General features: G+C 39.1%; 1 protein-coding gene across 1 annotated transcript; it reads right to left on the bottom strand.

Annotated features, from left to right (window-relative positions):
- Positions 1 to 1,053: 1,053 nt before the first annotated feature.
- Positions 1,054 to 1,998, bottom strand: LOC150052612 (olfactory receptor 9I1-like). Its single transcript, XM_090349172.1, has one exon. It carries the CDS (start codon positions 1,996 to 1,998, stop codon positions 1,054 to 1,056), a length of 945 nt encoding a protein of 314 aa, XP_090205298.1.
- Between the last annotated feature and the right edge of the window lie 13,393 nt (positions 1,999 to 15,391).

The raw sequence follows: 15,391 nt of genomic DNA, 5'->3' as shown, positions 1-15,391 counted from the left end.
GGGGGAACAAGTATACAAATTACTCCAAAAGCATTGTGGAGGGATCTGATAGAGGCCTTGAACGGAGAAATGAATGAAACAAAGCCTGTGCAGTCTTATGAAGGGGTCACGGTTAGTTTCTCCTGATTAAATCTTTGCTAGAGAGGAAATGTATAGTCCAACCGTTCATATTTGTTTGTGTTTTTTGACAGTGCTATCCCCAGAAACAGGATGTTTGATAAATGAAGTTGCTCATGAGATTGACAGAGAGATGAGGGAAGAAGCAAATGTGTTTTTTAAAAAAACTAGACTTGGTCCCCAAGATTTCCCAAAGGTTAACGTGGATTTGTTCACCTTGAGGATGTCAGCATAACACTGAAGCAGGAACTACACAACCACTGAGTTATTTTTTTTTTTTTTTGCCAGTCCTGGGCCTTGAATTGAGCCAGAGTACTGTCCTTGGGCTTTCTCAAGGCTATAGCTCTACCACTTGAGCTTTTTTTCTATGTCTGTGGTACTGAGGAATTAAAGCCCGATCTTGGTGCATGGGAGGCAAGCACTAGGCCAAACTCCCGGGCTTGCACATTCTTTTACTGGGTCCTGAGCAAGAGGGCATATACTCTATAGGGAAAGACATTGCAAAGGTGAAGGAGGTATTAGACAACATTCAATGCCAATTGGGGTGACTTGTCACTTATGTATTGGATGGGAAACAATTGGGAAAATAGTGGAGTTCTGAAGACTCCTCAGATGAAATCATAGGCAGGAAATATGATAGTGTGGATGATAGAAAAGGCACGAGGGAAAGGATATGAAACCTCAGGGTCAGGTGAAGTAACTGAAGACCTTTAGGATCTCAGATGATGTATATGCTGGCTTCAAAGAGCAGTGAGACATCTGAATGTCAAGGACCTGCTTCATATGGGAGATGCGGATGAGCAAGTCCTGTAGAAAGTTCACTGCATTATAGTTCACACGTCTGTTTTCTCTGTGGGAATATTGGATGCATAAACTATTAAGATATAGTTAGGCAGTAACAAAATCAACTAACAGAAGAGGTTTACTAAGTTTAACCTATGCATTTGAGGACACCTGGAATCTACCAGCAGTCTTTTTGAAGGCAGCTTTCACATCCTTGTTTCTCAGGCTATAAATCAGAGGGTTCAGCATGGGAATCACTACAGTGTAGAAGACAGAAATTATCTTGTCTTCCTCCAAGGATTTATCTGAGCCACTCCGTATGTACATGAAGGTGAGGGTTCCATAGAACAGAGCCACGGCAGTGAGGTGGGAGGCACACGTGGAGAATGTCTTGGCTCTGCCACCTGAAGACTTCATTCTCAAAATGGCCTTGATGATGAGCAGGTAGGAAATCACGATGACCAAGGCATTGACCAAAATTACAACGTTGGCGAAGAAGACAAGGATAATCTCAGCATTTGTTGTGTCACTACAGGCAAGCTTCAGCAGAGGTGGGAAGTCACAGAAAAAGAAGTCGATCTTATTGTCTTTACAGAAGGACAGAGAGAAGGTGCATGTGGTACGCAGAATACCCCCAGACACACCACAGACATAAGCTCCTAGTACCAAACCCCAGCAGACCCTGGGATTCATGGCTGCGGTGTAGAGCAGTGGGTTTCTAATAGCAACACAGCGGTCATAGGCCATCACCGCCAGCAGGAAACACTCTGTCCCCGCACAGACGGTGAAGAAGAAGAACTGGGCAGCACATCGACTGTAGGAGATGATGGTTTTGTCTGTGGCAAGTGTAGCCAGGATCTGAGGGGTGATGACTGAGGTGTAGCAGGCATCCAGCAGGGAGAGGTGGCTGAGGAAGAAGTACATAGGGGTGTGGAGTTGGAGGTCCACCCGGATGAGAACAATCATACCCACATTGCCCAGAAGGGTGACGAGGTAGAAACTGAGAAACAGAATGAAGAGGGGAGCTGCCCACTTGGGCTGTTCAGTAAAGCCCATGAGAATGAACTCAGTTACCATGGTGAGATTATTATTGGTCATGGTGTCTTTGTGATCTTTTCCTCTAAGGATGGGAAGGAAAAATATTCCAAAATTGAATGACAAAATCTTTTCTGAGGCATAAATTAGATTTGCAATTTTGTTTTTCTCTTTCTTTCTTTCTTTAGATTTGTTTTCAGAAATCTTTAACCTGGGTGATATCCTTGGGTATTTCTTGGTGTTCCGTCATGGTGACACTTGATCATGGGTTTCTTTTTCACATTAATTCTGGTTTATATTCTGGAAATTTCTGTGAAAAGAGATGTTCAATTTTCAGGTTTTAAAAGCAACAAGATGGACATTTATTCAAATGCCATCTGGGCCCAAAGAAGCATAGGTTGCATGGTTTCTCTCATTTGTTGTAGTAGAATGTGTCTATACATCTACAAGTAAACACATTGGATGGTAAATAGACAAAATAATACGCTTGGACGTGATAAATTATACAGGACTCTAGACCTTCGCAAAGTGAGACCAAAGGAGGATATTCTTAGAAGAGGATCAAAAGGGCACAATATCTATGTGCATATGATCACATAAAATGTTCATAAATGTACTCCAAGAAATGGAAACAAGAATTTCTTTTTGTTATTTTACTTTTTTATGCCAACATGTCTATATGTCTTTATGCATTGACATATAATTTTTATACATATACAATATCTTTTTATATAGTTGCATATATTATCTTTCTATGCAGTCATATATCCAGTATAAATATGCAAAAATCTACATCTTTAATATCTATGAATTTTGACTGTCACTAAAAAATATGAAGAAATCACTTTTTAATTACTTTTTCTGCCCTCATTTCCATTCTATTTTTTAAAGTCTCTCTTCTATTCCCTCATGCACCATTTTCAATTCAATCTTTAATATTTTGTCCACATGTTGATTCTAAAAGAAAGTGGTATTGCTGGGCATGGTGGCTTACGCCTGTAATCCTAGCTACTCAGGAGGCTGAGATCTGAGGATCAAGATTCAAAGCCAACCTGAGCACAAAACGACCTGAGACTCTTATCTCCAATTAATCTCTCGAAAATGGGAAGTGGGGCTTGGCTCAAGCGTAGGGTGGCAGCCTTCAGGTGAAGAGCTTGTATCTCCAAACTTCCATTGCTTCTAGGAGAAGCACTCATGCATCATGATAATCTTTTCTTATACTTTTCCAGTTGCTCAATCTATGTTTGTCTCGTCATAATTTCTGCACTCCTAAAGGTCCTTGTTGCCATATGTCACAGATCTGAGTCCCATCAAAAAGCATATGTTTGATGTGTTCATTTTCCACATATATCCAGTATCCCCATGCAAATGGCTAGTGTGTAATCACACTTGGGAACGTTTGCATAGAAGTACACAATCATAACTCCTTTTCTTGAAAGGTGTCTCATTCATTGTTCAATATTCTACTCAGGGTATTTTTGCAGAATCCTGGCAGTAATCGTACTGGACATGTGATGTTATTCTTATTTGTAGATGTACAACTGAAGCCAGATATCTAAGACTATCGGGCTTTCTCATTTATAGAGGAGCTACCTCCATATCAGAATTGGATTCCTTTATCCTTTACTGGTTCCCCTCAACTATTTGCTTGGCCTTTAAAAACATATTCAAATCTCTTCAAGTTCAAATTTGCTAAGTCAGATTCTTTGAATCTATAGCCAAATCTATAAATTTGAAGTTTTTTTTTTGTCAGTCTTGGGACTTGAACTCTGGGCCTGGGTGCTGTCCCCGAGCTCTTTAGCTCAAGGCTACCGCCCTACCCTTGGAGGCACAGCACCACTTCCTGTTTTTACTGGTTAATTGGATATAAGAATCTTAAGGTCTTTAGTGCCGGGGCTGGCTTTGAGCTGTGATCTTCAGAGCTCAGCCTCCTGAGTAGCTAGGATTACAGGCGTGAGCCACTGTGCCTGGCTAAATTGAAGGTTTTGATCATTAAACACTTCTTTTCTATCAGCACAACTGGGAATTTTATTTACAATAATGGCAGAGGATGCCATTATAGTAATAAAAAACAAATTCATTATAAGGCCTCTTTTTTTTCTCCTTTCTTGCACATAAATGTCCAGGTTTGCTTTCACACCTTATGATCAAGACTATGATTATAAAATGGCAGGACTGTGGAGTTGAACTTCCACTTGGATGAGTGCAATCATACCCACATCCCCTAGAAGGGGGAGAAGGTAGAAATAGAAGCAACACAAAAGGGCTAAGTCAGTGAGGCCCATGGGAATGAAGTTGGTTACCATGGTAAGCTTATTCTTGACCGTGGACTCAGTGTAGACTGCTGGTCTATGGGTGAGGATAAATGAAAACAAGTCTCATGTGCAATCCTGGCTCCATTTATACAGCTCTTTTACTAGAAATCAAGAACTTGCTTGATGCTCCTTGAAAATGTGCTGAATTTCACCACCTGAACTTGGAGCGTTTGAATTAATGCTGGTTTAACTTTTGGAAATTTCTGTGCAGAGATATGTAATCTTAAATTTTGAAGAGACCAAGGACAGATATATTGTAATCTCATCTCAGATAGGAATCTCTTCTCTTGCATACCTAAAGCTGAGCCTCTAGAGATGGAGAATTTCTCCTTTCCACTTTTCGGACATATAAACCTTTTCCTTCCATGCAATGACCTCCTAAAATAGATGAATTAAAACTTTTCTCTTGAATGCCTTTCACAAGTTGGAAAGTGATGAATCTGCTGTTCCCATTTTTTACAGTGAATATTTGTATGCTGTTCTTACTTGGTTATTTGGCAGGCAGTAAAAATGGTCTTGTCAATAGTAATTAATAAATAAAAGCTTTGCCTTTCAATTTAGTCTTTACCATTCCAGCTCAGAGTCCATCCTCTTCAACATGTTACATTTTAAAGTTTTCCAGCCAATTTTGACAGATGGATTTGAACTGTGTTCAAAGTTGTGAATCTAATGTGTACCAGTTATGTGGCTTTGGGAACATTTTCTAACTCCATTGTGATTTAATACATAATGTGGAGTTTCTAATCCATAAATTGGAAAGTGTAGGCTTGCATCATAGGGTGACTTTCAGTATAATATAATTTTATAGCTGTAAGGGTTGAGCAGAAATATTCAACATATAAAAAGAGGTAACAATGTTAGTATTATTTTTGCAATTATTAAAATCAATTTTAGAAATATATTATTTCCTGAAAGACTGCATTTTCTTCACATATACTTTGCTGTATTGCTGTGAATGTCTCTTAAATATTTTTCTCTCTATCTCAATACCTCTACCTGTAAATTGATCTATAGAGCTTTAATTTATTATAGCATGAAAGGATTGGAAACATGAACACATTTTGGTCAATCAATTACTGAATATAATTTATTGCTTCTTAAGCAAGATATTGAATTAATGGCTTGTACTCTTGTTTGGTTTGCTTGCCTGCCTTACCACTTGAGTCATATTTCTAGTCCAAAATTTTGCTGGTTAATTGGAGCTACAGTCTGGTGAACTTTTCTTCTCAGGCTTACTTTGAACCTTGATCTTTGGAGCTCAGCCTCCTGAGTAGCTAGGATTGGAGGTCTGAGTCATCAGTATCCAACTTGCCACATGATTTGAATGTTTTCTCTGCCAAGTCCCAGCTCACCTACTTCTTCTATCCTCAAAGGTATCTATTTTAGAATTTTCAATGTTTGCATGCCACATTATGATATTCATTCTATCATATTTCTTTTATCCATATTGATTAGATTTTTGTGATTTGTCTATGTAATGCAAATATAGCTTGTGATTTATGATTTTATTAGTCTTCTTTGATATGCTGATGCAGGTTTAGCTCATCCATTTTGCAAAAGATTTTGAGTGCTTTGCATATATTATCTTATTTAGTCCTGAAAATAATGATTTAAGTAATGTTTATAATCTGTTCCTAGCAAACAGGAATCTAAGCTTCTTGCAGACTAATTTCTAAGAAGAGGTGGTTGTCAGTAAATTCTGATCTTTATGAACAGCTTTGTCTCTTACTATATTTTATGATTTATGGAATTAAACAAGTCTCCCTGAAGGTAATCAGATCCTTCTCATTTTCAAACATGGAAAGAGGTAGCTACTACCAACTTCTTTTTTAAAATATGATTTTTATTTTTAATTGTTATGATAAAGGTGATGTACAGACGGATTATAGTTATATAAATCAGGTGATGAGTAGATTTTGGGGGGGGCAATGTCACCCTTTTCCTCACTGAATTTCAACTTCTTTGTCAGCATTGAATTCTGAAGTTGTTAAAGCCTATTTTCTACTGTGGCTCCTTCTTGAGGTGCCTTCTGTTGAGGGACTAAAATCCTCCAAAGTATCTCTCCGGTAACTTCGTGGGAAGAGGTTGGGGTATAGATGCAGCTGCATTGGGTTTGTGCCCACACATCCAGGCCTGCCTCAGACTCGCTCTGTCCCTTCCTGTGACCTTGCAAGTTGGGTATAGACACAATAATCACATGGATAAATGAAGCCTCAAGTAGCTAAAAAAATTACTCAACTTGGTACATGCCTAGACTAAGTAGATTCAATGTCTGAACCAGGATTCTCTGAACTTTTTCCATCATATCACATTGGGCCTGATAGAAAAAAGAATTGATACTTTATGCAGACTGAATCCCTAAACTTTCAAATAAAATTCCATGGTAGAAGAGAATAAATACTGATTTTTTTTGCCAGTACTTGGGTTTAAACGCAAAGCCTTGAACTCTTGTTTGGCTTTTCAAAAAACTTAAAATCAAGGTAGCATTTTCTCATTTGAGCTATGACTCTACTTCTTGTTTTTTAATTGGAGAGCTGCTGGAGTTGGCTTTGAATGTTGATTCTTAGACCTCAGGCTCCTAAGTAACTAGAATTATAGGCATGAGTCCCTCGTGCTTAGCTTAATTTGGAGAATTTTTTGGTCAAGTAATTTACAGGGAGATCTATTTTACTCTGCAGTCTAGAGTGAACATTTCAAGGTAACGATTTAAGTGTTTCAACATTTACTTAGTGACATATAAACCTCTGAAATAAAAGCTGTAGGTTTCAAACAGTTTGACCCAGGCAAACTTAAATATTTCATGCAAATTAACATTCCTGGCTGTCCATAATCCAGTGGGTTGACAATTCTGATGGAAAAGTCATACTGTCCAATTTCCCTTCCCCCTCACCTCAGAGCCGGTGTCCTCAGGAGGTTTCGGTATTATAAGATAAATCTCACTTACCAAGTGAAAGAATAATGTTGGATGTATTTTAGGTTTGTATTCAAACCCAATATAAGGTTGGTTAAGCATTTTTCAGAAAGCAGGGAAGACTGGCTGGTCAGTTTTAGATTTTCTTCTCAACCCAGTAATCGAGTGCGCATTAAAACACTTTAGAGAGTGGTTCTGTGTGAGCTTTGCCTTGGGATCAAAGGTTTTCTCTTTGGATCATGAATAAACACCTGGGACAGCCCCAAGGACTTCTGGGAGAACCCAGCCCTGTCCAGGGAGCATGTGCTCAGAAGAGGCTCATTATCTCAACCTCTCCACATATCTTGGAGGAATAAAGCAAACCTTCTGAGATTTCATGGCAACTGCTAAGCCTTCTAGGTCTCAAAGCTCAACTGAACTTCAGGGAATGCACATGGCAGTTTATGCCACTAACCCTCCTCAAGTTCTACAGTCTTGCACCTAGTGGTAGTGTCAGGACTGAAACCTAGAGCAGAAGGCTTTTGAGGAAGATATCTTTTATACTGCATCTGGCTTAGTCTTGATGTCAAATTGCTTGTCAGAGGCTGAAAGCCAGCTGCGTTGTCTGCTTAACATATCATAAGGAATGCAGCTGGCTCAGGAAGAAACGAGTCTGGATTGATCTAAACATGTCTTATTTCCATCTACAGGGAGTAGCTTCTTAGCTCAGCTCTGCTAAAGATCCATTTCCAGGTCTTTATGTTCAATCTTTATTCCATCTCTCAGCTCTTCCTTGGTCTGAAATCTGCAATCTCTTTGTTAGGACCAATCTCTCTGTCCCGAGTTCCACTTGTCTTAAATTGTTCATAGAGTAGTCTGTCCTACACAGCTACACTCTGGATTCCTGGAGTGGCCTTAGTGTGCTGCATTCCTAGATAACATACGGTGTGTTTTCTTAGACTGATTCTCCAACTTGTTACCTTTAGCCACTCATGATTTTAGCATCAGTGTTCTTCCAAAAAGTAGGAGTCTCAAGTGGCCCTTGTGCCCCACTGGCTTCTAAGTAACATGTCTAGAATAAACTTCTTTACTAGCAATCATTCTGCCTATCCAGGGTGTTTTCCTTTTTCTTTCAATTACAGAACCAGATGATGCAAAAATACATTATGAAAGAGGGAGACAATCACACCTCAGGATTTCTAAAACTCCATTTTGACATTATTAATGATCATTTCCTATAGTTAAATACATTTGGGGGCAATTGCATGATAAGAACATACATTAAACCAGTTTTCAAATGTTTCCTGCAATCTGTACAAAGCAGAGGAGCAGTTGGGCAGAGTTGGAATCTTCCAACTCTAGTATTACCAAGATAACTGGAGAAAGTAGGTCCATATAGCACCTCCCTCCCTCCTTTCCTTCCTTCCTTGCTTCCTTCCTTGCTTCCTTCCTTCCTTCCTTCCTTCCTTCCTTCCTTCCTTCCTTCCTTTCAGCTCTAGAACACTTTTATGTGTTTTGCTATTATTATTGCCATTATCATTAATATTAAGTATCTTTCCAGAACTTCTGTTTGAATATCTATCTAGAAAGAAATGCTTTAAAAAGGAAATGGAAAGACTTAGAAAAAATCATATTAAGTGAAGTAAGCCAAACTCAAAGGAACATAGGCTCAGTGGTTTCCCTCATTTGTCATAATCAGTAGAAACCTTGGGCTGTCCTAGCAGAGATTTACAATAGAACAAAACCTACATATATAAGGTCATATAGGATGATTCTAAATGAAAGGACCTCCAGGATATAGAAACAAAAGCCATATAATGAGTGATTGTTTTCCTTAATGTACTGTTATCTCTCATCTCTTTTGCTGTCCCTTGGTTATCTCATATTGTTACAGTATTTTACCTTGTTATCTGATATACTGTATATATACTTATTTGGTTATTTGAAATAGGATAGGGAAGGGGGGAAAACAAGATGGGGAGTGGGGGGAGGGAAATGGGGACCAAGACGTTAGAAAGGGTATAAATGTTTGTGAAGTAATGCACCTTCTATCTGGTAAATATAATGTAACCTTTCTATTAATTATACTGAAGATATATGCAAAAATTGTATGAAGGAGCAACTGAATAAAAAAGAGAGAAATTAAAAAAATACCTTAAAAAGAAAATCTGGGTCAGGAAATTTCGAGCAAGTGTTTTACTGCAGGGAAAGCTCAAGAAAACTCTAAGTCAGGAAATGGCTAAGCATGATCTTATTTCACCTGACTTTGGTCTGGTCCTCAGAAGAACTCTGGAATATGCATTACCTGTGGACTAGTTCTGCCTCTAAGTTAGAGATGAGGCTTCCTGAAGCTGGTGCTACTCATTCATTCACGATGGTGCATTCCACTGACTGGAGGTGGGACTTCCTGGCATTTCTAGGTAAAGTGGATTTCTTAGGTTAGAGCTATTCTCCAGAGAATTCTGTGTGCAGCCATCACAAGCAAATCTTTTTCATTATATAAGTTGATGAGCTCTACTTTGTATTTTGTATGTCAACTTAACTGGGTTTTCCACGCATTCCAACTGAAAAAGTTTTATTGTCAATTTGTTTTTATGTGCTGGTCTTGGGGCTTAAACTCAGGGTCTGAGTGCTATCACTGAGCTTTTCTTTTTTTTTTTTAAGTTAAGGCTATCTACTCTACTACCTGAGACACAGGTCCATTTGTGGATTTTTAGGTGATTATTTGGAGATAGGAGTCTCACACACTTTCCTGACCAGGCTGGCTTTGAACTGCAGTCCTCAGATCTAAGCTTCCTGGGTAGCTAGGATTGCAGGTGTGAGTCCCAGCTGCTCCATGATATCTATTATTTTATGTACTTATCCAGCCATTGGAATAGCTAGGTAGAAGAATATTTACCAGACTACCTAAATGAACATCACCAGGCAGTGTGAAAAAGGTATGACTTATGAAAAACTTTGTGTGGGCAATAAATTAGAAAAATGACATATTATCAGGAAGCAAATGTTTTAACAGGAAATCATACTAAAAGTAGCTAAGGAAAACTTCCTGACATGAATGCTTACTAAGAAACTATGATAAAAGGAACAATGTTTATTCAGACAAAACATTGGAGATACATCAATACAACAAATTGCAAATCTTTGAATGTATCTAAATAGTCATGAGAAGTTGGTATATTGTGAAGATGCTTTGTTATATCAGTCTGGAAATCCCAACTATGGAATGATTGGTTAATCACCTGGAAAGAGAAATTCAGACTCTATCTCATAGCTTACCTACAAACTCAACCAAATCAAGTGTTATAAAGAAAATGTAGGTAAATATTTGTCTCTTTGTTATCATTCAGTGGAAAAATGTATTTTTTTGGTTGGTCATGGGGCTTGAACTCAGGACCTAGGCATTGTCCCTGAGCTTTTTTGCTCAAGGCTACCATTCTACCACTTTGAGCCACAGCACCACTTTCAGTTTTCTGATAGTTAACTGGAGATGAGTCTCATGGACTTTCCTGAATAGGATTGCTTTGAACCTTAATCCTCAAGTATCAGCATCCTGAGTAGCTAGGATTAAGTGTGAGCCACTAGTGCCTGGTAGAAAACATTTTTTTTCTGTTTTTGTTTTTTCCCAGAACTGGAGCTTGAACTCAGGGCCTGGGCACTGTCCCTGAGCTTCTTTTGCTCAAGGCTAGTGCTTTGCTACTTGAGCCATACAAACCTTTTTTTAAAAAAAAAACTTAAAAATACAGAAAGAAGGGCAGGTAGCATAGCTTAGTAGTAGTGTGCTTGTTTAGCATGCATGAAGCCCTGGGTTATAGTCATCAGTACCATATACACAGCAAAAGCCAGAAGTGATGCTGTGGCTCAAGTGACAGAGCACTAGCCTTGAGCAAGAGTGTCTAAGTACAGTGCCCAGGCTCTGAGTTCAAGCCCCAGAAAAAAATACAGAAATAAATGATAAAATGCATGTATTTGCCTATATAAAATAGTAAAAGATTTCCTACGTCATAATAACCCTGTAAATATAAAAGGTAATAAAATGAAAACTATTTCCTGTTTTTGGTAGTATTGGGATTTGAATTCAGGGCCTTACCCTTGCTCAGTTTGTTTCCATAGCTGATGCTTTACTATGTGAGACACTCTTCCAGCCTGGCTTTTTGTTGGTTATTTTGCAGATGGTATCTAGCAAACTCTTCTGCTGAGTCTGCTAACCTCCAGATCTCAGCCTGCTGAGTAATGGGGATTTACAGGCACAAACCACTGTCACCCAGCTTGACAAAGGTTTTCTACAGATGCCAGGAATGCACATTCTGTTAGATTCATCTGCCAGGCTCTTACTTCACTTGTTTCTTCTCATCTCCCTCAACTCCTCATTTTCTACTGCAGAAATAAATAATTTAGGAGCTGGGAATGTGGCTCAGTGGTAGAGTACTTGCCTCACATGCATGAAGCCTCAGTACCACATACACTGAAAAAGCCAGAAGTGGTGCAGTGGCTCAAGTGGTAGGGTGCTAGCCTTGAGCAAAACAAGCTCAAGTACAGTGACTAGGCCCTTAGTTCAAGCCCCAGGACTGGAGGTGGGGGGGGGGAGACTCTCAGTGACTTAAGACAACATGCATTTATTTCTTGCTTTTTACTTTTTTTCACAATGCCACATCACTCAACCAGCGCCATTCAGTGCAATTCTAACGTGTGTGTGTGTGTGTGTGTGTGTGTGTGTGTGTGTGTGTGTGTAGGTGGAAAGACAGATAGAACCTTGATACTTCCTCATCTCAGTTCTCCCCATAAAGTCTCCTAACATTTTCCTCTTATTCTTGGCTTCCTCTATAGGATCCAGAGAAGTTGGAAAAAAACAATAGGTATTAAATCTTATATTTTATTAAAGAATTCCATTGGCACTTAGAATCAAGGCTCATTTTTTACTGTGGCATATATGATCTGTGATCATTTGTGCTCTGTCCTCTGCCTACATCTTTTTTTTTTCTTAAATCTTATTATCTTCTGTTTGTTCCTTGAGAGCCCAGCTTACTCTTGCCTCAGCTGGGCTCTCAAGGAACAAACAGAAGCTAATAAAGTTATGAATGATGAAATTACAAAAGAAGGCATGAAAATGGCTAAACAGGTAAAAAATTTAACATCATGACAATAAAAAATAATAAATGTATAGAGCCATGAAATATTTGTTTGTCTTTATAAATCACCAAATGCTTGAAAGATGATCACAGTCCTTGCTGCAGACAGGAGTTCTGTCAACATACACCTTCAGGGCATGTGAGGTCTGGGGAATATCTTATTATTTATATGAAATTTCTCGATCCCCAGAGTTATAGGGAATTACCTGAGGAAATAATCACAAATGTGCATATAGATTTGTGATAGTGATATGCAATTTCTTTTTAGTAAATTGGAATATCACAGTGCCCAAATTTACTAAGATGCAGTAGCTTAGTTAGATGTGAGATTCTGATTCTAATGCCATAAGCATTTCCCAGCACACACACACACACACACACACACACACACACACACACACACACACACAGTTACTTTTAGTTCTTGAATACTGCATGAATGTAATACAAATGAGCCACTCTTTATTCAGGCAACTGGAGAATTCCCCAAGATAAAGTATTAAAAGCCAGGCATTCACAGGGGTGGCTTAGTCAAAATACTCCAACAGTGCTAAGTAGGGAGGATCCAGTGAGAGCTCATTGCAAAGGTAGGAAAGGCCTTCTACAACTTAGTTACCTGCTCAGGTTAGTTAACCAGCATTAGCTAATCATACGTCACTAGTTGTCATATGCTTCCTTTTAGAGATTAATGACAAGAAAAGAAAAGTGTTTACTTGTATAGTAAAGATATAACTCTTTTTTTTTTTTGCCAGTCCTGGGCTTGAACTTCAGGGCTTGAGCATTGTCCTTGGACTTTTGTAAGGCTAGAGCTCTACCACTTGAGCCACAGCACCATTTCCAACTTTTTCTATGTATGTAGTACAAAAGAATTGAACCCAGGTCTTTGTGCATGCTAGGCAAGCACTCTACCACTAGGCCAAACTCCCGGCCCCAAGATGTAACTCTTTTGGACACTTTCTGTCTAGATTGGCTGAATGCATGGATGTGGAATCTGTAGATGTGGAAGACCAAGAGTATGTGTGTTTGTTGTTGTTATTATAAAAGTGATATACAGGGAGGTTACAGCAGTTTTTCCCTCCTATTTGCACCCACAAATTGTACGGTTCATTTTCAAGGTAGTGTCTAGTGAGTATCACAACTGCATTTGGTCACCCTTGTCCCTGCGTTTCTGTGCCCCCTTACTCTCCCAAACACAGAGAAATGAAAAGAAACAAAAACATCAATGAAGAAAAAAATCACTGTGTATTTACATATATAAGTGTATATTAAATAAAACACTATAGAATTCTTAAAATTTTAAAATGTTATTATAAAGATGATGTACAGAGAGGTTACAGTTATATAAGTCAGGGAAAGAGTACACTTCTTGTTTTTTTTGCCAGTAGTAGGGCTTGAATTCAGGGCCTGGGCACTGTTCTTGGATATTTTTTGCTCAAGGCTAGTGCTCTGCCACTTGAGCCACAATACCACTTCCAGCCTTTTCTGAGTATGTGGTACCAAGGAATCAAACCCAGGGCTTCATGCATGTTAGGTGATCACTCTACCGCTAGGCTATGTTTCTGGCTCAGGAGTATATCTCTTTTTGGATAATGACACCTCTTCCCTTGCTCTTTGCTCACTCACAAGTTGTGTTGTTTATTTTTAACATAGCGTCCAGTGAGTACTATTGAAGAGCCACTATTCTATTTCATATAACATTTATAGCATGATACAGTAACATTTTTTTGTCAGTTGTTGCACTTGAGCTCTGGATCTGGGCATTGTCCCTGAGTTCTTCAGCTCAAGGCTACTGCCCCGCTCCTTGAGCTACAGTGCCACTTCTGGTTTTTGATTACTTGGAGATAAGAGTCTCATGGACTTTAGTGCCTGGGCTGGCTTTGAACCTCAATCGTCATATCTTAGCCTTCTGAGTAGCTAGGATTATAGGTGTGAGCCACCTTGCCCAGCTTACCATAGCATTTTCCATGTAAGCTTTTTTTTTTGGGGGGGAGAAGAAGTTCTCTTCTGTACCCAAGAAATTTGAGAATTTCCACATTTCAGGAAAAACAATCTGTTTGGAATGTCTCTTGTTTAGGATATAATGACTTCCCCTGAGCTTGTTCAGGTTTATGTATGCCACTGAAAGAGAAAGTCTCACCCGCTTCGTGCAAAGTTTGCAAGTTAGCTCTTTCCTTTCCTTTGGGTGTATAAACCTTTAGAACCGTGTTTGTGTCTGGTGCCAATGGTCCAACATTCATAAGCTGCTCAAGGAGAAGTCTTGCCACATCTTTGAGTAATGCAGCAGATTACAGTGCTCCTATCAATCAAGTGATAGAGGTTGATAAAAAATAGCATGTGATACCAAGTTAAAAGATGTCAATGCTGATGGCACAAAGTTCTGTACAGATGCCATTGTTACCTGACCATGTTCTGCATGCATTTTTTGGACCATTTTGTGTAAACCTCCAGACCATTCCAGAACGTGGGCACAGAAAAGTGACATTACTCATGGAAATTCACAAAGTGGAAGAAGGAATTTGAACACAGGTCCACTATTGGAACTTATGGGTTAAATAAGTATGGCTGCATACATTTTCCTTCAGCTGTTGACAGGGCTTTGTAGAATAGTAAGATTCTACCATTAAACTTAAAAAGAAAAATAAAGCGTTGCCCACATTTCCTTCAGTGAGTAAGTTCTGTTAATTATTGATTAAATGACACCGGCAGTGTGCACGGTGGGGAAGTCAGTCATTTGTGCAAGTGTGGGGATGCATGCTTGTAATCCCAGTGCCATGGAGGTGAGGGCAACAGGATTGTGCGTGTGAGGTCACCTTGGGCAAGATGACTTTTCAAAAGAACAAAACTAGCTAGGTATGGTGATACGTGCCAGTCATCAGAGTTACTCAGGAGGCAAAGCAGGAATCGGGGGAGCCTATAGGGAAAGCAAAAATGACAAAAATGGGCTAGGGCACAACTCAGATGGTAGAGCATTAGACCCTGGGTCTGACTTTTTACTTATTGGTAGCGTAGAATAACCATAGTGAATACTTCATGGGATTTTTATGAAGAAGCCATGAGTTGAACATCAATAAAATTAATATGGCGTTCCGGTGCTTATGTGCAGCCAATGAAACATGAGTTGA

Source organism: Megascapheus bottae, chromosome 16 (genome assembly GCF_031878675.1).
Source record: "Megascapheus bottae isolate mThoBot1 chromosome 16, mThoBot2.hap1, whole genome shotgun sequence".
NCBI lineage: Eukaryota > Metazoa > Chordata > Mammalia > Rodentia > Geomyidae > Megascapheus > Megascapheus bottae.
Note: the sequence above shows the minus strand (reverse complement) of the source record. Positions and strands in the feature narration are given on the sequence as shown.

Coding starts and splice junctions, on each gene's coding strand:
- LOC150052612 (XM_090349172.1), bottom strand. CDS start 1,998: ATGACCAATAATAATCTCACCATGGTAACTGAGTTCATTCTCATGGGC.